We start from the raw sequence: 27117 nt of genomic DNA on the forward strand, positions 1-27117 counted from the left end.
GATCTTTAATTTTGGCCTCTGAGATTGGGCATGATGGGAAAAAAGTTTGGACCACAGATCCTCTCTGTACTCCGACTGTCAGAAGTCCACCCCAGTGTTGGACGCACTGACTGAATAAATGGAACCGTCCTCCGCTGGTACGGGCCAAAAAAACTTTGCTCAAACTTTACTTAAAGGGAACTAAATGCAGAAACGCTCAACATACACTAAATGGAAACATTCCCTCTCGCTGCTGAGCTGAGCTGGATTCACACTTGCTCAAATTGAAAATGTTTCATGTTGAATGATACGGCTTCTGAGGATTTAATTAACACAACAGCTTTTTGCTGCTACAGAGTGCCAACATCCTGCTTGTTAGCAGCAACAAGGGAAGGCAAACGTGCTAATATGAAAGTAGGCACTCTGAGGCGGCTGGTTTGAAGTCTAATCTGTCTCAGCTGATGATCAATCAACAGCAGGTGGGGAAGCTGCCGTGGTTTTATTTCTTAACATCTTTTAAGTGCTGGCACAGACGGCTTTGTAGCGTTTCATTAGGACTCCGCTGTGTGATGTGTTTCTTAGTCTGTACTGTTTGCGTTGCTGCTGGCACATGTGTTCTCTCTGTTACCGTGCTGCACAAGCTGACAGATGAAGTCTGTACAAGTGGCATGTGTCGGGACTGGCGCTGTGCCACTCAGCTCTCAGAACAAAAACCGACCAACACATACTCATAATAATGTGACACTCACAGCCGGTAAACATATGCACTAATTACTGCGGGCAAGTCTCTGCATGGGTCACATATTAATATTCAATCCCTGAAAACCATCAAATCAAGTGTTACTTTATTCTGGCTGCTGCAGGCATTAACCTCTTTGTTTGGTCAGTTCTGTTTTTTAAATCTCAGATTGTTATTCTAAGTGTCTGACAACATTACAAAGATGATCACTACAGAAATAAACCCTTTTGTTGAAGAGGAAGATCCTTTTATTTCACCAAAAACAGCCCAAGCATCGCGCTCTTCAAAGCCACCAGACTCCATTTACAAAAACAGCGATTTTACCTTGCTCAACACCAGAGTTGCTGGTCTACTGCTGCCTTCATTGCAAACGTTGTTTGTGTTATTGTGTGACAAACCCAAATATTTTGTGGATCCAAACTAACCATTTTAAACACCAGACTCACACAATCACACAAACAAACCAACTGATCTAGGCAGCAGAAGACAAATAACTTGTGTCATCTGCTAAGTAAAATTGCTGCTTTTTTCAATGGAGTCTGGTGGATTTGAAAGGAGTGATGTAACTTGCTTTTCTTCTGTAACAAAAAGGTCTATCTCTGTAGGGATCCTTTCTGTAATGTTGTCACACACTTGGAATAACAATCTGAGCCTGTCAGTGGAAACAACAAGAACTTTTAGTGGACGACCTTTGACCCAGTGTGGTTGCACCAAAGGATTACATTGCAGCCATTACAGCCTGTTTCTTGGCTACTGACTGGAGCAATACCAACATTTTTTGCACCTGTTTAGACCCTAACATGAAAAAAAAAATGCAATTCCTAAAGAGTACCTCCACAGCAGATTCTCCACAGCAGAGCATCTCTGTGTGTGATGAAACTGTGGCTTGAGAATGGGCCAGAGGCAACAGAAAATGTGCTCTTACAACCAGAACGTCTCTCTCTGGAGGGTTATGCCCTGCGTGTATTTGGATGCTGATCTGAGTGCACTTTATAAACTTCCAAATATTATTATTAGAAACCCTTTTTAAAGGATTCTGCAGCCACAGAAATAAACAATCCTTGTTTACCTGTCTGAGAGCTTCTAGTAGCTCTTATTTTATTCCCTGACATCGTGATCGCTGCTGTTCAGGATTCAGCTCTCAGGTTTTACACACCGCCCCCTCCGCATGTGTAGGCTTGTCAAAACACCAGGATGGAGCTTAAAATAATGTTTACCAGGTAAAAAAGCTCCTTTAGAGGAAACGATGCACCTGCAGAGGCTAAATTTGTTGATAGTATGTTATCTGTCGCTGAGCCTGAACCTGCAGCTGTGAAATCACTGACGCTCTTTCACATTGAGCTGCATCTTACTCTGAATATAAACAGGAAAAAAGGAAACCCGACACGAGCACCGAGGGTGGAAAAAAGCAGACTTTCCCTTTAACCGATGCAAATGATCCGGTTATAAACAGACTGAACGTGACACAAGTCAAAACAGCTTCAACGGCAAAGCCAATGAGCTGTGAGTGTTTTTGTGTGTGTAATGGTGTGTGTCTATGTGTGTGACAAAGCTCCTCGGGCAACAACAACAGCAGAGGAGATGATCCTGTTTTTACAGTACGACATGGGATACGTGACAAGCAGACAAACGCGATGAAGCAGAAGGAAACTTAAAGGTTTCAGTCAGTAAATAGAAAGAGAGAGGGAGCGCGAGCGGGCGAGCGGGCTTAAACGATTCAGACAGACGCAGAAGGAGAAGAAAAGAGAGAGAGAGACGGAAAACTTTGAACATGGAGAGACAAAGAGGTGAAGAAACAAAGTGAAGGAGGGAGAGAGCGGAGACGGCATCTTCTGAGGGAGAACAAGAGATACGAAAGGATGAACAGAGACAGAAAGAGAGCACGACACTGTAAAAAACGTCCTGAACTCTGAGCTTCATTCGTTGTACTGGTGAGGAGAGCAAATAGGACTTTAGGAAAACAGCTCTGTTTCTGTTGGAGCTCAGACTCAGAGCCGCCCCTAGAACGACTAGTCATGCATCTGTTGTTTGGTGTTGTCTTGTATTCTATATTCTCTATATAAGTAACTAAAAGCATTAACTTAAAGCAGAACATTTGCACCTTAAGCTCCATACATGTGGACACTGAGCGTCACTAATAAGCTGTCTCTCTTTCAGCCAGGGGACAGTTGTGATCCCTGTGAAACCAAAGTAACATACTTTTCTTTTTCCAGTGAGTTAAACCCAACCCAGACATGACAGGTGTTTTACTAGCTTTACTCTCTGTGATGCAGCTTCCTCTCTTGAACCACCGCAGCAGCTCGGCCATAAAATGATCCTCATCATGTGTAACGGCTCCAGACCGGCTCCACACACGTGGACAAAGTGTACCCGTATAAACCGGGGTTGAGCCTCGGACAGCTCCGGACTGATTGATCTGCTGATGATACTAAAAATGACTGATTTTACAGACAGATCCATTTTTGTTCCCACAAAAGGTGTACTTGTACGGCCCTTATAATACTGCGCCGCAGTTACCACCAGCTCTCTGCTGACTGCGCGCTGCTGTTAGCGCTGGCGTTTGTGAATTAGACACTTTTCTGCTAATTTGCATGGAAAGGGGCCAAATTTGCCCCGAACGTCTCCGTAATGACTCATTTAAATGTGAGCAAACAGCACCAGAGCACAGAGACGCCGTTTCCTCTGTAGCGCACTTTGGGGTGCATTAAACCCTCTGCGTGCGCTCTGAGTATGTGTGATTTGCTCAGGTTTGGCGGGCGTAAAAGCTGCACAATCCTGTAGTAAATGAGGCCCTGAGTGTCTCTCTGTAAAGCAATGATGACAAATATAAAACGTAATGGTTTTTCTGGCTTATCCAAAAAGTACCAACGACAAGATGTGAGCCAACAAACATGAATCAGGAATCCAGCACTCCGGTTCACAGGACATAAAGCACAGCCGCTAAATGTTTAAGTCACAAGAGCAACATCACAAGTGACAGATTTCAGCACTGGGTTGGTATCTCTTGGTCCGCCCTGAAGTGATTTTCAGTTAGAGTTGGTGACTATTCATCCTCATCTTCAACTCTTTCATGTGGTGTCCCCCAAGGCTCCGTTTTAGGCCCCCTCTTGTTGTTTTTTTATATTCGATCACTGGGCAGATAGTGAGATGTTTTAAGATTGTTTGTGTATATTCTAGCTTTGGAAAATCTCTAAACTCAGGCCTTCTGTTTTACACATTTTTCATCGTTTAATGTGAATGCATCTTGATGTCTTTTCATTGGCTACCCATCAATTTAGAATCCAGTTCAGGATCCTTGTTATCACTTTCCGAGCCCTGCAGGTACGTGCCAGCTCCAGAGATATACTGCAGCCTCCTATCACCACTAAATCTCTGGTTGGTTGTTCCACCCTCCAGGCTGAAGAGAGGCTGACCTTTAGATTTGTGGCTGCTAAACTTTGAAACTCTCTCTCTTTGGACTGAAGATCTGTGGACGAGTCTGAAAAGTTTTGCCTGGTAAGTATGTTGGAAAGCAAAGGGGTTACTCGAAGCAGTGGTTTCAAAGTTTGGTGCACAGAGGGCTCTAACCTATGAGGTGTTGGGTGCAAGGGGCAGCATGGAGCAGGAGATGTAAAGATACTGGGCTGGATGGAAATAACAGGCCATGCTGGTGTTCTGAGAACAACAGGAAGTTTGTAGTTGTACTTTGTCCGTCTGGTTTGGGTTGCTTACCAACTTGGTGAACACTCTAAGCTGTAGCAGCTTCTCAGGAAGTGAATTCATTATTTACAAGTGGATAGCGAGCGTGTAAGTCCACGTAAAAAGACGCAGCAGCACAGTCAGACTTTAAATATCACAGTGAGCTTTGGCAGAAAGATTTCCCTCCACATGAGGGGTCGTATGTGCTGGTGCGATGAAATATCTATGGCTGGAGTTTCTGCCTCCACCTCGATACATTGGAGGTGAATTAAATTTAATTGATGAATAATAATGTCAGATATTTGAACTCCTGAAATGAACTTCCATTCACCTCCTATTTGTTACAGCGGCAGCAGAAATCACAGGATGTCGTGAAACCTGCACGAATCAAACTGAAGCGATCCACACGGCTTGATACACATATAGGAAAACAGTGGCCCTGTAACTGCACTGAAAGCAGTCGAGTGATCACCGTGTTGTGTGGGGCTGTTCTGATGATGAAAAAGGAAAGGTTCAGTGTAAATATTGCGGCGCCTGAACAACGTGTCGTTTTCATTTCCTGCAGGAAGCGATCTGAGACGCACATCTCCCCGCTGAGTCTGGATGAACGTCAGCGTCAGGCTGTTTTAATAACATTCAGTCTGAGAGTGTGATGCTCTACAGTAAAAATAAATCACAGATATTATTCAGTTAGTCATAAAAAGTTCTTATGTGTTTTTGTTCTGACTCACTTTTGTTTTGCTCGCTTTTGTATCGTGTTCATCTGCTTTTCAGTTTCAGAGGATTGAGAAGAAAGGGAAATGATAAAGTCGTGTTTTGTCTGCTGGTGCACTCCATTTCATCCTGGAGCCATTTACTTCTGCTTCACACACACACACACACACACACACACGCGCGCACACACACACACACACACACGCACACTTACACACACACACACACACGCACACTTACACACACACACACACACACACACACACACACGCACACACACACGTTCACAAAGAAAGAGAGATTTGTTTGAAGCTTTAATCAGCTGATTCATAAACAGAAACGCTCTTTCATTCTGAAGCTGTTTAAGAGCGATCTGTGTCTGTGCTTATGTTCATGTTTCCATGACGTTGTGTGGACATACAGTGTGTTCACATGGTCATATCTGAAGGATGTTTTCAATGAGCTCAGACTTCCAGTTTATCCTCACATGTAACAGGAACAATAATAATACTTCAGATTTACAAAGCGCCTTTCAAGAAACTCAAGGTCGCTTTACATAAACAAATAAACACGAGTACAAAGAAAGAAATCAAAGTGAGCTGGGAAACGGTTCTTAGTGATTGATCTTGTTGTTCTTTTTCAGTGACTGAATGGTTGTTGTGTTGTGGATCTCCATAGGGAGAGACTTTCAGAGGGTGGGGGCTGCACACTGAAGGCTCCCTCCCCAGAAGTCCTCCGGCGGGTGCAGGGCATGGTGAGCAGACGTGCCTGAGGACTGCAGGCTCTGGGACGGGGTGTAGGTACAGTGGGGCCAGGACATGGAGGGATTTGTAGGTGAGCAGCAGGATTTTATAGGAGATGAGCGGGAGTCAGTGAAGGTAGATGAGGGTGGGGGTGATGCTTGGTGCGGGTCAGAACACTGGCAGCCTGTCCGGGGATTTGCTGCGAGGACTCCATTGCAGAAGTCCAGACGGGAGGTGATGAAGGCATGTGTGATGTCTCTGTGTGATCAGAGTGTTATGGAGGTGGTAGAAGGTGGAGATTATTGTACAAATCAAACAGAGCAATTTCTAACACTTGACCACTAAATATATGAAAATGGCGCCTTTATAGGAACCAGTCTGATCCTGTGCAGAGTTACATCTGAAAGAGTTCGATTAGAACATGTAAACCTTTGTTCTGATTGCTCACCGCGCTGCAGGGTCAACTCGGTCGAGATGTTATATAAACACGATGGTCTTAAAATCCACCTTCGTGATAAAACTTGAAGTGGCGTGCATGCAGCGTTGCATCCATGCTGCTGTTGTCGGCAGGTTCAGAGTGCGTGTGTTCTGCACGCTGCTGTTCTTGTTGTTCTCAGGTGAACAGATGGAGAACATGTGGACTGAAATGCGAGTCGACAGCCTGTTTTGCTTGTCAGCTGAAGGAAACACAGATGTAGCTGTGCAGCAAATGAGTTCTGACACTGAAATGAGCACAGCTGATGCTTAACAATGTGAAGCTGGTGTTGACGTGCCTCAGGCTGCATTACCACAGATGGCCACTAGTTGCTAGCTGGGAATAATATGTTTTTGTAAGGACACTTTTTACAACACATTTTGGCCTCAACAACTGATTTCACTTCTTCTCAGCGGCGAACAATACTTTCCCACCACAACAAATCATAAGAAGATATTAAACTGACAATCTCAATCAGTTTCGTTCTTTCGGGCGCCCCCCAGTGGCGATTTACAGTATTTGTGGGAGGTCACTTCCCAATTTTACCCTCTCTGGCAGACCAACCACTGCTGGCTGATGGGAAACGCGTCACTAACTGGGCGCCGCTTCAGTCACATGGTGTAAATATCTGCCTCCAAAACAAACCAAACCAATAAACCACCTCTTCTGACCTCCGCACCAAACTTCATTCAGATTTTAAGCACTTTAAAGACGTCACACCTTGCTGCTGTAGTTCCTACGTGTCAAACACGATCAAGTATTTCAGGTTTAACGTGTTTACAGTAAGTGCTGATGTAATGACGACCTTTGACCTTACAGGAGCAAACACTGAAAACGTTTGAAGGCCCCAGCGAGAATTGAACTCGCGACCCCTGGTTTACAAGACCAGTGCTCTAACCTCTGAGCTATGGAGCCCTGTGTCAGACGCATCAGGGACACACCCTTATTTACATAACCACCTGTTGAGACTCGTTGACTCACTCTGAAGCTTAACGACAAACAAAAGGTGAAGATGAGAAGCAGCTCAGAATAAAGGCACAACTTGAATCTGTTTCACATATTTATTTGTTCTACTCTTATTTTGAAAATACTGATTATAGCTGCCCCTCCACTCCTGTTAGGATGCAGTCCAGCTAGCGTAGCTCCTGCTAACAGGTAGCGTGATTTTCTTTGAAATAAAACAAAGTGGTAAGCCTCATGTAGACCAAAGCTACGTTATGTTAAAGGTCTAACCTAGAAAGTTTCAGTTTGGTTCTCTTTGGCGCCACCTGTGGCGATGAACGGTAATTGCATGAGCACACTTCCCAGATATCCAGACAGTGCTGCATGTGTGACGTCCACGGTCGGCTCCGGTTGTAACTCTTGATTTTCCTGGCTGACGGTCGCTTTCCTCTTCAGACTGTTTGCTTCATCTGAGCGTCGAGTTTGTTTCTTCTTCTTTGGATTTTCACTTCTTGTTGAAGTTGTATCTGTAGTCATCCATCTTTTCTTTGTTTGCTCAGCCATAGTAGATTACTGTTTACTCGCAACACTTGCAGAGAGCGGAAAAGCAGCCGCTTAGCTCCGCCTACCCTCTCTGGCAGACCAACCACTGCTGGCTGATGGAAAACGCGTCACTAACTGGGCGCCGCCACAGACACCCAGTCTGTAATAAGTTAATGATAGTAATGTACGCAGGTGTTTCTGTGATTTCTGTCAAACAGGATATCCAGTTAAAATGTGAGACATCGACTTCACAGCAGCTTCAGATTCAAATACATTTATTTACAGTACTGCTACTGTAGAGCGCACATGTGATGTCTAAGGTGACGAGTGCATGATTGTAGGTTGCAGCTGATAATGGAGCAGATTTGCTGGGGGTGAATTTGTACAGAGTATAAAGATGTGAGTTCAGATGTCTCTAGAAGAAGTGACAGTCGCTACATTAGCAGACATAATCAGATCTTTCCATCAGCTGAACGTCTGTGCGTCGGGTTAAAGCGCTTCTGATGCACACACAATCACACATACAGGAACGTGTTTGCCAGGGGATGTTCAGTTTATTCATATCAGCTGTCTGTTAATTAAAACAGACAAAGAAAACACTGGGATGAGATTCAGGAAAACAGATTTACTCTGTTCATCTGTTGATCTCTCTCTGCCTCCCTCCCTCTCTCTCATTAATTCAACCATATGCAGGAGAAAATAGCACAGTATGTATTCTGGCTGGCTGACAGCAGTGTCAGGGGTATTCAACAAACACACACACACAAACACTCATTTGTATCACTGCATTGTGAGGATTCCCCATGGAGGTGCCTCATCCTATATAATTACATCTTAACCTGACCCACCTAGGGACCGCGGTTACAGACCACGGATGCATGCATAATCACCAAGTTCCAGCTCGGTGCGATAGACACATTTAGAGAAGTTGTATATGATGACACGACTTACTGCCTCTCCAAACTCTCCGTGGTCTCACGTGGTTCCTAGTTACTGAGAACTGACCCTGGACCTGAGTCACACAAGGTCAAAGGTATGTTCAATCTAATTTGTCCGTCTATTGTGTAGGTCCTTGGTCTTTGAGGTGAATTAAAGGGTGTGAACCTGGTTAGTTATGTAGCCTCGTGCCAAAGAGGGCACCAGTCCCAGAGGCCCTGACTCTCACTGCTCCCAAAAGCCCCAGATTCACTGCTTGCTTTGGTAATTTGATTAGTCTAAAATTTGGGAGCGATTCAGCACCACTCATGTAGAATTTCCAGGCCAGCAACTCTATATTGGGCCCAAATGGGTTACACCTGGGCTTGTCTGGGATACCAGACTGGAGCCAATTTCTTCCTCAGTTTCCATGCAGGCCTCACCCCTCGAACCCACAGGATCCGTCTCCGGCGCGTTCCGCCTGCGCCGCGACCTCAGGAGTCGATCGCGCCCATTCTGTAGCCTACATGGGACCCGTCAAGTCCCCATTTATGATGTCTCAATGCTAAGCCCATTTCATAAATGTGTATTCTTCTGGGTTGGCCATGTTGGCCCCAACACCAACCCACTTAAAGGCCCATTCTGAGACTACACCAAGTTAAAGCCAGCCTACCAAGGTAAGGCCCATTCTGGCCCAACTTCGATGTCTTTGTTGGTATCTAGTAACACTTACCTTGTGGCCCTGTCTTGAGCAGCTGTTGTCAACATCTAGTTTAAGTTGTTTCAATATGGGCCCATGAGCAAGGATTTGCAAGTTCATTGTTGGCGCATCATTGCCTCTCTGTTTGGGTTTGGACCTAGTCTCAATGTCCTTGCATCTGTTGCATCTGATTCAGACTACGCAAGTCGGCTTTGGGTAGGTTTTCTGCAAGTTTGACAAACGTCTCGGCCTCGTGAGATCAATTTGAACGAGGTTTTATTAGAGATTTTGGGATAAATACGTCTCTGCAGGTTCAACAGTCTCCTTGACACATGAAATATACACCAAATGAAAAGATCTTAAAAGTTAACCTGAGTTAACAATGAGGAAGTTTTGGTTGTTGCTGGTCTTTCGAAGGAACTCCAGCAATCCAATAATGGGTTGAGCCAAAGCAGGTCTAAGAGCTTCTATAGGTCCTTGAAGAGTTTTGTGAGGAATTGGGCAACGTTCAGATCTTTGACAGAGTTGTTAAAGGATTTCTAGGACCATTACATGTTAGGGATAGAGGGACCAAGTCAGGAAATTGTTGTTGTGTTAACACTTTTAACACTCCTTCAAGAGGCTTCTTTCCTTCCTCTGACGGCCCACCACGGCGGTCGGACATTTTCTGTTTCTGGACGGTTCTCTGTATTCCATCAGCGGGATGACTTGAACAGTGAACAGTTAGTTAAGGAGGTATCTGATGTCTCCATCAGAGCCCTTTTTCTCTTTGAAACTCAGAACTAAAGATGACTGACAGACCAGCAAGTGGTGTGTACTTCCAATTATCTCTATCAGAGATCCTGCTGATATGTAAGAGGAGGGGTTGACTGCCAGTCATCTGTTTACAGCCCACTGGAAACAGTCTTCCAACCATTCTATTTTTATTGATGTACCTGATGTATCTTCCTCAGCTTTGAAGTTGCCTTCATCGCTCGAAGGCTGATGATTTCAGCTGTTACAGGCTCCAGCTGCAGTAGGAAATGATAAAAGTGACGCGCACATCCCGGTGCCAATTATGATGGGTGCGAGATCAAAACATCCAAGCAGAGCTGAAACAGATAGTTCAGCTCACTAAGCAGCTCCGGTTTAAAGGATTTTACTTTCTGTGTGACGTTTTGAGCACAAGGCTGTCCTCAGAGAACGGATGAATAAATGAGCCGCCATCTTAAATAGCCACAATGTATATGGCAAACATACACCACCATACCACCATCACCATACAGCAGGTCAACAATATTACATACACATTGCATATCCACATATTCAGATTGTTGTTACATATATAAACTAAGAGAAATAACAGTATAGTACAGTTTGTGCTTTATAGAGGACTCTAAAACTAAGAAGGTATTTCACCTCTCATTTTCCTAATGAGTTTATGGTCTACATCTCTAGTTTCATCTCCTGTTCGATGTAGCCTGATGCTAATTGTGCTAGTGGTGGTCCCAGTGAGAATGATATGGATGATAAAGCAGGCTTTGCTTTAGGGCATGGCCACCTGTTGATCAGGGTAGATGAAGCGAGGCCTCTTCTGGATCTAAATAAACAAGAGAGCATTGAGCAAAATGTTAAACCTGATGCTCTAACACACTCCAAACAACAATTGGTGGCGTTGCTATGGCTACATTCACTTCTACTCAATGGAGAATTTAGACGAGAGCTCCGACTACTAGTTGGCATCCATCCATCCATCAATCCATCCATTTTCTATACCACTTATCCTGTTCAGGGGTCATTGTCATTGGGTGATAGGCGGGGTTACACCTAGACAGGTTGCCAGTCAATCACAGGGCTGACACACAGAGACAGACAACCTTTCACGCTCTGGTTGGTGTAGTAAAATAAGATTACTTCCAAAGTTCACAAAGGATGCAAGAACACAAAATATGTGTTTAAAGATCTGAGACAAAAGACCTCAGACCTGACGGCTTCGGTCCAGACATTCAGACTTTACTCTGAAAGTCTGATTCGTTTGGACATGTGAGAACGTGCATTCGAACTGTGGTGCGGACCAAACCACTGGACCATAGTGCGCCGGAACAGACGGGCCTCGGTCCAAACAAGAACATAATCAGACTGAAAGTAGGACCTAATACAGGAAGCAAACCAAAGAACTGTGCACTGTGTGTTGTTAACGGATGTTGACGTTTGCAGAGTTTTCTCATGTGGAACTTCTGACCAATCAGAGAGCAGTTTCCTCGCGCATCAAGACTTGTATCTTGATCGCTGTTAAGTGACAGTGGGATAAGATTGTGTTCTTGTCAGTGGATAATTTGCATTTGTGTCACCTATGAATTATTTTCCTGTAGCTTTACATTAATTATGCAGATGTCCGACCTTCCTGTTGTCTTTACTGTAACAAAAACACTCAGCGGTGACAGCCTTCATGCTTCACGCTTTCTGTTTGAGCTTGTCTTAATAAACCTGCTACAATGATAAATGAGTTTCCTCCACGTGTGACGGATCTGAAATCTGCTCATGGCTGCAGTTTCGGTGCAGAACATTATTATGAGAAAACAAAAAGGAGGTGAGATTGTTGGGGCACGCGAGTTGCTTACTAGACATTACACGGTGTCACACCTGCTTATGGGGAAGTCTTAGCACACATAGTGCTACAGAATACTTGAAAATGCTAAGTCAAAGCTTAGCATTTACACTCACAGGGCGTGTGTTGGAGCTGTCAGGCTGTATATTTTTCTCTGCAGTGTTTTGGTTCAAAGTGGATAATTTATTACTGCAGACCCTGTTTGCATGGAGTTCATTAGAATACAAGGAGCCATAAATCATCTCATTGTTCGCTACCTGTCTCACTCTCTCTTTCTTTCTCTCTCCTCTCTCCTCTGTTTTTATTTTATATTTTACTCGCACCGATGCTCGGCTTTCCTGCTCCACCGCTTCAAGATTATTTCTTCCATCTTCACTTGTTTGCCGTCTGCGCTGACCCGAGACCTCCTCCCTGTCAGCTGTGATTCTGCTGATCCGGGAGGTCAGAGAAAGTTTTGAAAGTCTGGGCACTACTTCTTAGTTTTGTCTTAAACAGCAGAAAGCATTCAACTCGTCATAAATCTGTCAGCCGAAATTTAATGAAATATTGAAAATCTGTGAACTTGTAATGCTTTATTATGTCAAAGTCTCTGCAGACGTACAAGAAATAAGTCAACCAGAGTTGCTCTGCAAATAAATCTCAGTTAGTGAGTTTTTATTGATTGTTTGAGAAACTTCAGGAGCTCTGAGAAGACGAGAGGCCCACCAGGAATCCATAGGGCCGCCATGCAGCTGCAGACCACACCAAGAGCCTGTCAGAAGCACAGTAACTAGCACGCTGTCTTTAGCCACCTCCCGCTAATCTTGTTCTCACATGGCGGCCATTTTTACTTGACTGACACTGCTGTTGTGGGAATCTAAGAATGATTTCACTGCTTCCCAACTGATCAGCAACTGACCGGCCACTGGATAGAGAATAACATGAAGGGACACTGATCTGTTTTTCAAAATAAAACAACATATTTGAAAACTCATTTGCTAACAGTTAGCATTGAACCCCTTCCTAGCTAGTTAGCAGTAATGCTAGCGGTGAAGAAATTGCTCGAGCTACAGAGCAATGTTAGCTGACGTTAGCTAACATTGCTTGAGCTACAGAGCAATGTTAGCTACGGAGCAATGTTAGCTAATGTTAGCTAAAATTGCTCGAGCTATAGAGCAACGTTAGCTGACGTGAGCTAACATTCCACGAGCTACAGAGCAACGTTAGCTGACGTTAGCTAACATTGCTCGAGCTACAGAGTCAATTTTAGCAACCTGACCTGACGAAACATTATCTGAAACATCAACAGTTCAATAATCACACACACAAAACAGGAAATGCCAATTTTGGGAGATAAGCACAACCTCACGTTACCTTGTTGAACTCCCCATGGACTGCTCTCGCATCCACGCTGCTTCAACAAGGCACGCTCAGGAACAGCCACACGACACTCAAGCGCGTATCTCCACAGCTTGACAGAAAGTACAGTTTTATGAAGGTCAGGTGATATTTATTCGTCAGGATCCCTTTGAAAACGTACCCTGAACGCTACATCAGAGAAAAATGGCCGCCATGTGAATGAAGTGAGGCTTCGATGTTAAATGTTTATATAACGTTGCAGTGCCTCTTGGGTCATGAAAGGAAAATGATTTTTATACCTGTGCTATAAATATACTTACATATGGATATTTCTTTCAATCACCTTTAAAGCAACATTTGTGCAACTTTCTGTGAAGAACTTCGGAGGCAAACATTTTCTTCAGAGGCTTTATTAAGGTCACAAACATCTTCCCACAGCCTCCTCTGCTGTTTCAGCTCTGAAGGACAGGAGGGTTCAATCAATAATAAAGTGTGAGAGGAATACAGTTATATTTAGCTGCGTGTGTGTGTGTGTGTGTGTGTGTGTGTGTGTGTGTGTGTGTGTGCGTGTGTGTTTGCTGCTTCCTGCTCATGTCCGAGGCTAATTAACAGACCATAAACAAACATCTAACACCCTGTGTGTGTGTGTGTGTGTGTGTGTGTGTGTGTGTGTGTGTGTGTGTGTGTGTGGGCGTCTGTGTGAGGTTTATTAGTGATGCTGCACACACTCTTGCAGTCACCACACAGTGGGCGATCGCAAACACACATTAAGTACACACACACATCTTGTACTAAACAACTATAATGAACCACAAACACAGTGATGTGCAGCTAATGCTCCATCTTATAGCTCCTTCCAAGTGTGTGTGTGTGTGTGTGTATGTGTGTGTGATCTGCATATATTATGTATTGTATATATTATTTGTTGTAATTTGGTGGCAAGAAAACTAAAGGAGAACAAGTAAACAAGTAAAAAATGTGCCATTTTTTCTGCCCTAAAAATTCAACATTATTCTAGGTGACTGCAGATATTGGACACTTTGGTCATCGGTGTATGACGGTATATGAGGCGGTGTTAAAAGGACAACACACTCAGGCGTTAATGGGCCATTCCGCTATTTCCACAGCCTGATGAATCTTCTGCCTCTGTTCAGTTCAGCACTGTAGCACTGGACGACATGGTCCTACATTACCATGAACACACATACGCTGTAGTTTAGACTGACTCAGTACAACGTCCTGCTTTCCCAAACATTCACTAGACATGCAGATCCTTCCTCTGCTGAAAATAGTCCCCAATAAAAGCACAATTTCCTCTTGTTTGGTAATAAAAAGATAGTTGACAGCTGGGTGATGATGCATAGCGTTCCAGTGGTTAGCGCTGACGCCTCACAGCTAGAAGGTTCCTGGTTTGAATCCTGGTTCAGACGTAGTGGGCCTTTCTGCGTGGAGTCTGCATGTTCTCCCCGTGCATGCGTGGGTTCCCTCCGGGTACTCCGGCTTCCTCCCACAGTCCAAAGACATGCTCGTTAGGTTCACTGGTGACTCTAAATTACCTGTAGGTGTGAGTGTGACAGGTTGTCTGTCTCTGTGTGTCAGCCCTGGCGATCAGTCCAGGTGTAACCCCGCCTCTCGCCCAATGGCAGCTGGGACTGGCTGCAGCGACAGGATAAGCAGCATAGACGATGGATGGCTGGAGAGGGTTCATAGGGAGCTGGCCCCCCACTAAAGTGAGGCGTTGCAGCAGCAGCAGCCTGACCTGCAGGTTCTTCAGAATCGTCCAATGAGAGCTGGGTCTGGCTCCACCCCCCTCGCGACCCTGAGCAGGATAAGCAGGATAGATACTGGACAACAGAGTGTGTGAGACAGTTTGCTTGTCTCAGACACTCTGTTCGTCCTAATTCCTCCTTCCAAACTCGTCTTCTTTAAAACCCATTTTAGTATTTATGTTTATGTAGCTCTACATTCACTTTCCTGCACATCATTACTGTCTGATTTAATAATTTCAAGCAAAATTAGCCCCATGAATTTTTTAAAGCCACCCCGCTGCTTTAAATTCTAACCAGAGAACCAAATTTGTGTTGATGCACCACAAAAAATAGTCCCAACAAATGTTTGTTTGCTGCAAACTAAAGTGCCCAGCTGTTTCAGAAAATCACTGAGGCTTCATTAAAAACTTTATTTCCGTCCACAGTTTTACTCGTGATGCAGAGTGTGAGGCTGAGAGTCTCTGACAGTGGAGCAAACAACGGACTCCTAACGCAGGCCTTACCCTTTGAATAATAGACAGACTCTTCAATCTGCTGCACTTCTGCCATCTTTTATTTAATATTAATATGTTTTATTTACCTTGTTTATATTCTGTGTAGGGTAGAGTGATCGCCGGGTCGACTTGTGGCGTGTTGATGTCATTCGGAGTTCAGTTCGTTATTTAAGTTTCAGTTTGTTTTTGGGTTATCGAGGGATTTAACCTGAGAGCCATCACACCTCTGCCTGTCTGTCTCCTGCTCTCGCTCTGTTGTTTTCATTCTCTTTCCTGTTTAATTGACAGGATGCATCAAAACGCGCTAAAAGACACAAACACATCCAGGGACACACACACGTGCACCGAGCTGTGCAGTGTTGTTGTTGTAAATCAAAGGTTTCATGGTTGTGACAGATTGGTTTTGCCAGCCAGCTTTATATAGCAATTTAAACATCACACACACACGCGCGCGCACGCACACACACACACACACACAAAGTGAATAATAGGGTTGTGGCAGGAATGTCTGGAAAACACAAATATAAAGAGAAACGATCACAGTCACAGAGCTGAACACTTGCTGTCTGTCTGACAAACTGTCTCTCTGCACGAATCCGTCTTTCTGTCTCATGTCTTACTCTCCCCCTCCTCCCCTCTCAGTGTGCTGCTGCAGGGTGCAAACCAGAGAGATCTGTTCGTCTCCGGCCACCAGGGTCGGGAAATTACCGATTAGCTTCTTTAAAAAGCAAATAAAGTGTGTGGGAAGTTTTAAAGAATGCAGAATAGTAGAGAACAGTTTGGTTTTCATTGCAATTCTGTTTCCTTCTGTTTGTGAGAAAGTTCTACCCCCGTCAGAAACTTTGTTTCACAACTGTTTTATAGATTCGGACGAATGCACTTATCCTACACTCAGCTGGAATGGTCCAATCCAACGTCCAGCAGGTCAAGATGCAGCAAAGCTAAGCTGAACCAGTCCAGAACTCTGCGGGACGGCCTTTGTGCCTGAGTGTTGTCATACTGATCCAGCTGGGTTCACCTTGCAAGACTCTTGTCACAGGATGAACCAGACTAGGTTTCCAAAGGGTCTCTAGGCAGCGTCCAACTGATCCAAATGTCCCCAACAAGCCTCCCAGCCTTCACCCAGCATCGTATCCCAAGTCTAACTAGCCCTGCTCCAGCTGCCCAGAGAGGTTCGCTGTAACGCAGACTGATCCAGCTGGTACACTCTCTAAACAGACATAAAGTAACTGGTCCAGATGTGTTGAGAAACTCATCCTTGGTCCAACTGGCCCAAAGGTCTGAAGAAAAGCCTCAAGCTCACATTGAACTGGTCCAGAACACTCATCATTGATCCTGTTTGTCCAGTTAGGACAGGATTCATCCAGTTTCTATAACAACTATGTAGCAACACTCCCTCTCTGGTTCAACAAGTCCAGAACTGTGTCGCAAAGCTCTTATCAAGACCCTTTAGATATGATACAATCCCAGGTCTCGGTAGTCCAGGTGCAGTAAGGTACTGGGCCCTGGTCTTACTGGCTTCTGATCAAGCTGGCACAGTTGCCAGGTGGACGCTCATCCTGTCTGTAACTGGAGAGTTTCTCGTCCCTGATCTGATTGGCCCAAAACTCAGAAGCAAGGCGTGAAGCTTACATCAGACTGGTCAAGAAACACCACACAGATTATTTCCTCCTTGCTGATGTGTTTTTATTCCACTTCCTGTTGGTCTGTAACTCTGCAGTACGGGCTTTAATCCAAATCAAGTTTCAAAACTTACCATCCTTGGCCACTGGCCACCGTTAAATCCCCGACCTACCAGACACACAGAGTTTAATTAAGCTGGAGGTCTGAGAGTTTGTTGCGACTGTTGTTTATAGTTTTAATTTCAGATTCAGTCAGTCAGGGCTGAGGACACAGTATTCATTGTTTCACAGATATGTAGATGTAAACAGTTCTCATGCCAAGTGACAGCCAAGACTCATTTCGTGTTGGCTGTCGTCGAGCTGTGAGGAGCTCCATCCAAACACAAAGTGAAAATCAGATTCAGTCCCTCCGCTGTAGAGAGGGATGAATATTTATCAGTGAGGGTCAGATGGAGGGAGGAGAGGAAGAGGGGGATGATCAAAGGCACAGATCTCCTTTGTTCTGGGGAGGAGAGACATGAAGAAAGAGAGACAGGAAGACAGAAGGGCGAGAGAGGGAAAATGGACGAGTTAGTGTTGAAACAGGAAGAAAAGGGTTTGCCTCTCTCTCTCTCTGCTTTAATTCAGTGCGTCAGTGCATAATTAGCCTGATATTTTATGCGTACCTCAATGAATGTTCTTTCAAGCATGCCAGCAACTGTAATGTAATTCCTAAAAATAAAAAAAGTAGTGCCTCACACTGCTGCGTCACGGGGAAATGGTTCCCCCTACACTGTTTGTTGTTGCAGAATATTCTCTCTGGAGGATCACTGGAGCGAGGCACAGACGATACTGCTGCTACACGTACTCAGATATATGTTACACGTTTCCAATGTAACTGCTGCCCTGCTTTTTCTCTGGGTTATGTAGAAACCACCCCACCCTCTGATGGATACATGTCATTGTACAAATGCACTCACAGGCAGCAGCGTGTGCAGGAAGTACTCAAAGGACACGGTGACTTCCCTGGCATTTTATAAAGGGGGGGGGTGGGCGGACATGTTCGGTTACAATATTCTGCTGAGGTAGACAGATGGTACGCACAGTTGGTAAAACTGTAGTTAGCCAAAAGAAATGGATTAATGGTTGACACAATTAGCTAAAAATGATGGATTCACACTTGAAATATTTATCTGAAATTAATTACTATTAAAGCTTAAAGTAGGCTAATGGATAAACAGCTTATAAAGTTAGCTAAAAGGAATGGGTAAATGGTTGAAACAGTTAGCTAAAAGTGATGGTTAGCTAAAACAGATGGAAGACTCGTTAAAGAGCTAGCTTAAAGTTATGGATTAGCGGTTGAAATAGTTAGCTGAAATTAGACTTAGACTTAGACTTAGACTCAACTTTATTGATCCCTTTGGGATGACTCCCTCTGGGAAATTCAGTCTCCAGCAGCTTATACAGTACAATACAATAGGAAAGAATCAGCACACAGAGGGTAAAAAATAAAGATCAAAATATATATATCTATCGATATATATATATATATATAAAAAAGTACAAAATTAGATAACAAAATATATAAAATATACACTCTTAGAAAATGTACAAGTAAACAGTGGGTAATAGTTCAATTAAACTAAATTAGGTTATTGCACTGTGGTGAGAGATTATTGCACATTGACAGATTTTTTGAAATACATGACTATTAAAGCTAAAAATAGGCTAATGGATAAACAGCTGTTAAAATAGTTAACTAAAGTAATGGATTAATGTTTGAAATTGTTAGCTTAAAGTCATGGATTAGCGTCTACATTAGCTGCAATGCATTACTATTAAAGCTAAAAGTAGGCTAATGGATAAACTGTTGACTAAGCTAACTTAAAGGCATGGATTAATATGCTAAATTGTTAGCGTAAAGAAATGGCTATAGGGTCAAAATAATGGTTCGTGGGCGGCTGTGGCTCAGTGGTAGAGTCGGTCGTCTTTCAAGGTCGGAGGTTCGATCCCCAGCTCCCTCAGGCTTCATGTCGAAGTGTCCTTGGGCAAGACGCTGAACCCCAAATTGCTCCCAGTGGCATAACCAACGGGTATCAATGTGATCATTGATTGACAGACACACTTTACGTAGCAGCCAGTCAGTGTATGAATGTGTGCGTGAGTGGGTGAATGTAAGTACAGTCCATTTACTATTCACACTGTCGAAATAGTTAGCTGAAATTCATTACTGTTAAAGCTAAAAGAACGCTAATGGAGAAAAGCTTAAATGGTTAGCTAAAAGTATTGGAATAATAGTTGTGGATATAGGACCAAAATAATTAAACAACAGTAGTGGATAAATGGTTTACACTGTTAGCTAACAGTGATGGATTAGCAGTTGAAATAGTTAGCTGAAATCAATTAAAAATAGGTTGGAAATGAAGCCTTACTGACCAAACCACCATTGATAATCACATCACTTGTAAGAGTAACAATATCCACCTGTATACAGTCAGTAGTGTTGTATATTTAGAGTCTAATGTGGGAGTCGATGACGAGCTGTGTGAATTACTCTCAGGAGTCTGTGGAGAAACCGCTCGTCTCAGGTAATCAAAGAAGTATCTCTGTTTTAAATATTAAATGTCTCATATCGTTTCTAATATAGTTTTGATGGTATCTTGCAGACCTGACTCGACAGGTTACAGTTTTTGAGCCCCATTCGACGGTGCACTGACCTGCCAGAAAAGTAATTTTGGGCCCGCCTGACCCCCACCCAAACATTCCTGGAAGGTGTCAGAGGTAACGCCGTGTTCCTGCTCAGCATTCAGCAGTCCGTCTCCGGCATTTTCTGGGCTTGTACTGAATCTTCGAAAGAGACCTCCCTCCATCTCTCCATCTCTCCGTTTTCTGACTCATCAGCATTCTTCCTGACGCCGAACTTTCCTTTGCCCCGAATCCTCCGCCTCAGCAGTCTTTAAGTTCAGCATCCTTTCCTTTCTGGATTCCCCCCCCACCCACGATGCACTTGTGTAACCAAGAAGAATCAAAGCAACCTGAACCAGCTTTCCCGGGCATGAATGGCCGATCCACTGCGAGCTGTTTTTATGTTTGAATGAGGCTGAAATGAGACGAGCGACGACACACGAGCAGATGAAGGAACAAAGTGTGTTGTGAAAGACGTAATTTATAATTATAAGAGACGTGGTTACAACTGTACAAGTTTTAATTATTTCTTTCACTCTGTCACTTTGAAAGTTAAAGTCTCTCTAGTGTAAAACTAATTATGTTCCATATTTGTCAGGAGGCTCGGACAAACTGCACCAGCATGAAGCCAATTTGTGGAAAAGTGAAAACTTACTGACCCGCTTCAAACATCAGCAGCCGGCTGGATGAAGGGTGACGTCCTCTCAGAGCACCGGGACACAAATCAAACGTAAACTGTCGTGTTTAATGAAGGAGCTGCTTTTGTCTGATTGTGCTGCCGTGTGGACGCTTCGTTCTTTGATCAGAAATATCTCTGCAAACTATTTAGAATAAACGCTTCATGTCAGAAGGTTCATTTCCATCATCTGTTTCTGAGTCAGAAAACATCTTCTGCATGTCCGTCCCTCTCAGAGACCTCATCTGTCTTCTACTTTAGGTTTTATTTTTCTATGAAGGTTTTATTTTGGAGGTCAGTTTGTCTGATTTTAGCATCTAACACTGAAGCAACGTGTGCTGCTCAGATTGTAAAGACCTCAGAGGGAAATTTCCGCTCCGTAAATAAAGTTGAATTGACTCGACCTCGTCGATCCTCACTCCCGACCACACAAAGAGCCGTGTTTGTGTTTCGTTGGAGTGCAGAGTGACAAAAAGAAAAGTATAACTTTTGCTGGGTTAGGCCGAGCGTCCACGTTCCTCCAGCATATTCAACCCTTTGAACAAACACCTCTGGGAACGCTGCGTTCACTTTGTCCGGGTGGAAACAAACACTATTGAAAACAGTGATTTGGACTCCCAGATTCGCTTCCTGATTGGATCTAATCAGTCCCGACTTTGAGGTTAGTTTCACCTCTAAGCAGAGGTCTCTCTTGCATTTTGCTGCTCATAGTTTTTTCTGATATCAAGCAACAAACCACGGAGAACACAAACTGCTTGCATTGTAGGTTCATGCTCACGTGATCTACGTTTTCATGCCTGTAAGAATAGATCATGATTTTCTTTTTACACCGCGGTTCCACCACAGCGCCGCAACGAAGCTCCGCCGTCATTTCACATTGGACCAAGCACTGACGGCGTGAAGCCGCCCCAGTGTGTGTTTTTACAGTGTTCCGGCGTTGCAGAAGCAAAACGTGCGCGAGGTGTAAACAAACAACGCGAGCTTCACGTAACAAACACAGCACTCTTCCTCCCTGCTGGCTCCGCTGTTTACACAGACGCCATTTGCCTGTTACGGCCTCCAATGCCGGCTCAGAGGAACGACTTCCCCCCACAGCCCCGCCTCTGTGAGTTTTACACAGAAGACGAACGTAACCCAACCTCCTCCCTAAGCGGACCTTGCTCTCTAAAACAGCCACACGTCATGCTGCTCTCACCCTGTCATTAATGAATTGCCATGGTTGCTAGGGGGCGCTGTAACTTAAACATAAACACACGTTGTCCTTGTGAGGCAGGTTTCTTGTGAGGACAGTCTGGGCAGCAGGAGAGTCAGCAGACGACTTTAGTATGTTGCATTAATCAGAAGGATGCGTTCAACAACCTCCCTGGTTCCCTCACAGGCTTCTTTAATCTGTGAAGCTGCATAAATATGATCACAGATTAAAACTTTGATTCTTTGATTTGAAATGTTTCCCACAGTCGGGATGAGTCGGCGTGAGTTGATCTGGTTGTGCCACCTTCTTAATGGCGTTTCAAACATGAGCTTCAGTGTAACAGCTCCCTGTGAGTGTTACAGAGGACTGCCATTTTGACTGCACTACGTGTACTTGTGAAAAGTTCTTCTTCCCTTGCGGGGAAAGGAAGTAGATCTGGTTTAAAATCCCGGGGAAAAGCAGCTTCTCAATTATGCAGCAGTGATCTCAGTAAGGTTGTGTTTCCAGTGTTCCCATGATTTGGCGCAGCAACAGAAATAAGTGAAGTTGCCAAGAAGAGAGCAAAAGAAGAAAGAAGATGGAGAGAGAGTGAGTTTATACTCCAGGTTTTCTGTTCTGAGAGATTTCCCAGAGGTCCCTGCTCCATAATGAAGACAGGAAGTGGTCACTGATGTGGTAAAACCTTTTGTTCATGTACCTGTAAGTACAACTTCCTCTGGCACCGCTTTGTGTTTCATAAGCTCCTGAAGTCTCGAGTGGGTCTGCAGCTCCGCCTCGGGGAGTTGAACCAGCGCCCGTCGAGCCAGGCAGCAGCTGAGCAGACTGCCAGCTCCCACAGGGTGGCCGGTTTGAATCCCCGCCCAGACACAGACTCAGTGCTGCCAGAGAGAGAGAGAGAGAGAGGCAGCAGTCAGCATGCGTGCCTGGACATGTTCTTCTGCTTCACTATGCTTACAGGCTTTATGAGCCGCAGACAGACAGAAGAGAGAGGAGAGAGTTTCTGTGAGGCAAGCAGAGAATCAACTCAATGAGCTGGAATCGAACAAACACAACACATTAGGAGGATAAAACTTCCAGTGCAGCCGTGACAAGAAAATGTAGATTAAAGAAGTTAGATTGGAAAACACACAAAAGTTCTTTAAATGTTCTTTTTATATATTTACTTGTGCTCACATGAAAATTGGTGGAAAGGTTTAACATGAGCCGAGGAAGAAACCGTCAACCTTTGGACTGGATCCACCGTAACAACAAGCAGTGCTGTTGGCTGGATTGTAACAGGTGTTTAAATAAAGCATATTCGCTTCCTAAAACATTTCTTCTTTAATGTTTCAAGTTACAACTGCTTTTGATAACAAAGCTTCATGTTAGTGATGATAGTCTAGTCGAAGCAGAAAACACTGTGACGCTGAGTACAAGTTCCTGTTTATGTTTGCCGGTTACTGAGGGAGGCGTCCACCGTACTGGAGCGGGAGTTATTCAGGACTTTAAGCAGCGACGGCTGAGGGACGGCTACAGTGTCTGTCAAACATCGGGTTTCTGTAGTGGTAGAAATCTAACATCACAACGGCTTCTTCATCTTCTTGTGGAAACCGCTACGATGTCTGAAAACTGCCCGAGAGCTTGTTACATGCTTTAGATGACAACTTGATAACAGATGAGGAGTTACTTTAAGACATGAGGTCCAGAGCGTTATATAACCACCTGATTACACTCTGAAGTTGTACTGACTACGGCAAACCAGTCGTTCTCCCGTAGCAGACAGTCGGGCTACAACGACAGGAAGTGTGGGAGTGGAACTTTCCCTTTAACCGCCGCTGCTTAAAGGGAGTTCGGGTTCTGGGAAGGAGAAGACGCATGTTGATCCAGCCTGTTTGTTGTTTGTGTGTTTTCAATGAAAGTAAATAGTGTTGAAATAACTTACATACACAGCTTTATCAATAGATACCTTTAGAAACCCCTTCTCCCTCCTGCGATACGCCCAAACACAGACTCATATTCTGGATTTTATGCCCAGCCAAGATGATGACACATTATATTTCCACACAATGCATGCAGCTAAGTAGTTGCACGTGCAGATCTGCATTCAACAAAAGACTGCACCTATTACCATGATGCAGTCGTACTTTTAATCGAGTGTTTTTTCGGTACGTTCCGACCTTGAGAGAAAGTGTAGCCTCCAATCAAACGAACACTTTCAGCCTCTGGCGCCGAACATTTCTGCTGCTCCGAGGGACTCCTTGGTTTCCCACATTTGGCTCCGGGGACTTGAGTTGTACAAAGGCCGGTCTTGTTGTTGGTGTGAGCTTGTTTCATGCTTCATGTGGACAGAGCTGTGACTTCAGGCTACTATAATTAAACCTGACTTGTTTTAACTGCAGGCGGAATGATCCCAATAGGACTCGAACACCTCACACGCACACACAGGCCTCACTCGCTCTCTGCTTTACCATTCTGACTTTGATGAGCTGAAGGACAATTTGCAGCAGAAACACTGAGCACTGCCAATATGTACAGAAACACACACTCTCACACACACTGTGCTGAGCTGTGAAAACTGCAGTGTGTGCAGACGGGGGCTTTAATGATGCTTTAAAGTGAATTCAGAGGCAAACTTTTCTGTTTTAAGATCCTCAGCCATCCGCGCAGCAGCTGAAGGTTTAAAGGCAGCGTTCAGACTCTGAAACAAAGCTGGCAGGGACACACATTTGTTCCCAAACGTTACACCGTTTTCATTCAGGCTGTGTTGCCAGGAAACAGCCGGGGCCCGCATGGATTCCTCTCGTGGCCGTACGTTTCACTATCAGCAAAGTTCAGTCTATTTTCTACGTGCGCTGCTTTTATTAGCCTCGTCTGTTTCTGCACCCTGAAGAGACTCTGAGGCAGCCTGGGAAAAGACTCGCCGTCCAATCAGGTGTCAGCCTGCCCTATAAATCAGCGCCAAACCCACGGCTGCCTTTGTCACACTTTCTAAGCAACGTTGCCGGTTGCCCTCCGGTGTTGTTGATGAACACGACCTGCTTCATTAAGTCGGAGCGGGACAGACGCTCTGCTGGCCTCCAGTTTGTTTGGCATCATCAGGCGGAGTCAGACCTCCAGGAGCATCAAGTCCCCACTTAAACTTGGACTGGTTCTGGATTTAATGAATTTTCATTGTCTCCAACATTGTGTAGAATTAACATTCAGCGGCTGCTGTGGCTTCTTCAGCTTTGGCCCAGTCGTGCTTCGGCTCTTGGGATGGGAGTGTCGCTCTGCTGGTCCAGACTGGAATCTTTCAACAGCTACAGGACGGATTGTTATGAACAGCACAGACATTCGTGCTCCCAGAGGACGACTCCCCATGACTTTGGTTCTCCTCTGACTTTTCCTCCAGCGCCATCTTGAGGTTTTGGGTGAAACTGTTCAACAGCTGTTGGATGGATTCCAAAGAAACTTGGTTCAAACATTCATCTTCCCCAGACGATGATTTGGAACAACTTTGGTGGTTCTCTGACTTTTTATCCAACATCGTTATCTGGTCAGAATAAAAAATGGCGTATTTGCCAAACAACAACACTTCCCATAAGCCTCAGCTACGCTCCATGCTCAGTGCTAATTAAAAGCTAGACCTGATTATTAAATCAGTTCAGAACACATTTCAATACAAGACAACTGAACTGCGAAGTTGTGATCTGCAAATGTTAGCATGCTAACAAGCTAAACTATGATGGAGAACATGGTGGACATTACACCATTAAAAGTCAGCATGTTGGCATTTACATTGGGAGCATGCTAAGGATGCTAATCTTAGCATTCAGTGGACGCATAATCAACATTACATGAGGGGCCTGTAATGGTGTTTATCTGCTAAAAATATTCAAGCACTGAGCTGTGTTTGATCCATTTCCATTGTTGGATATCTTGCGTTACTTTATAGAGCAGAATTTTAATGACGGACAGTAAATGTAATCAGTTTAAGAGTGACTGATTCCAACATGGCCGGAGTCTCGCTCCTAACATGTTGGACAGCCGGCCTCCTCTGTGTGGATCATTAACAGGTTTGAAAACTCAGCTTGAACCTGTTTGCTTTGATTGCTCGTCGCTTTAAAACAAATAACCAGAATCCTTTCGGAGTTTTCTGAACGTGTTTCTTCTTCTGTGTGTTTCAGTGGTTCGGCGATCTGGTGACTCCGGTGTGGTGGGAGGACGTCTGGCTGAAAGAAGGCTTCGCTCACTTCTTCGAGTACGTCGGCACAGACTTCCTCTTCCCCAAGTGGAACATGGTGAGTGAAACATGTCTTCAAATCGCTTGGTTACGCTGTAACCGCGGTTCTCTGAGTAAAGAGACTATCTCTCTCCATGACGGGACATAGTCCATATGTGCATGTCTCAGAGAACGAGGTATTCATATGTTTGTCACTCGTTACATTTCATAGCCGGTTTTCAACATCAGTGTGCTTAGAAAGTTAGAACAATAAAAACAGTCAGTTAATTGTTGTTTTCTTTTTTAGCTTTATCGTATTTTTAATGTGTTTAGGTCTTTTTTTTACGGGCGACAGCAGGAGAGAATCAGAAACCTCTTCTTTTTAAACTCTTACCTCAGCTTTGAATCAATGTTTTATTTCTCGCTGACACTTCTTGACAAATTGTTGTTCAGCTTCAACAGATTCAAACAAGCCTTACACGTGTCAGTCCAAATAATTAAAGCTTAAAGTGAACTTAATAACATTCTAACTCCAGGTGTGTCACACAGAGAATCTGTGTGTCCTGTTCTGTGAGGTGAATCTCTCTCTGATTATTTGATGAGAGGACTTCCATCTTTTATTCCAGACTAACAGGAAATGAAGCCTCAGTTCAGGTGTGTTCAGGTGCTTTCAGATATTCCAGCGCTCCGTCTGTTCTCTCATGAAATTTCATGTTTTTGGCCTCTCGTGGTTTCAGGTCAGTCAGCTGGAGTCTCCAGTCGATCAGCTGTGAATGTGATTTAGAATAAAGGTTTAAAACACAGAGAAAGACCTGTTCCACCTTTATGTGGAATAAAAGTCAGACTTTAAGCGTGGCCCTCTCTGTGGACGAGTCTGTGGCGTTCACACTTCAGCAGAAGATAATCCCTGTTGGAAACTGTTGACAGAGAGGTCTGAGGATAATCCAGAGGAACTGGGACACTTTGAGTCATTTAAACAAAACCTCATCCAGCTCTGTTGTGTGTGTGTGTGAGGTGGAGATGGAATGAAACCGACAGCTGAATGTTGCTGTTTAAATTTCAGCACAAAGAAGCTGCATCAGAGTAGAAGGAGGATATTTTTGGGGAGTATTGTTCGGATTCTTTTCTACACGGACATTTAGTGTGTCTGCTCTTTTAGGCGAGAAT

The 27117-nt window shown here is 44.3% G+C and overlaps 1 protein-coding gene and 1 non-coding gene across 2 annotated transcripts in view; one reads left to right on the top strand and one right to left on the bottom strand.

Annotated features, from left to right (window-relative positions):
- The window catches only part of LOC138599584 (thyrotropin-releasing hormone-degrading ectoenzyme-like), a 182802-nt gene that overhangs the window by 89843 nt on the left and 65842 nt on the right, over nucleotides 1–27117 (top strand). Inside the window, exon 6 of the mRNA XM_069671317.1 lies at nucleotides 25916–26029. Within this exon, the coding sequence (XP_069527418.1) occupies nucleotides 25916–26029 (114 nt within the window). The remainder of the gene's footprint in view (nucleotides 1–25915; nucleotides 26030–27117) is intronic.
- Nucleotides 7171–7243, bottom strand: trnat-ugu (transfer RNA threonine (anticodon UGU)). The gene has a single exon. It is a non-coding gene; the product is annotated as a tRNA-Thr (tRNA).

Source organism: Semicossyphus pulcher, unplaced genomic scaffold (assembly GCF_022749685.1).
Source record: "Semicossyphus pulcher isolate SPU_LCO1_2020_fin unplaced genomic scaffold, fSemPul1.0.p SCAF_20, whole genome shotgun sequence".
NCBI lineage: Eukaryota > Metazoa > Chordata > Actinopteri > Labriformes > Labridae > Semicossyphus > Semicossyphus pulcher.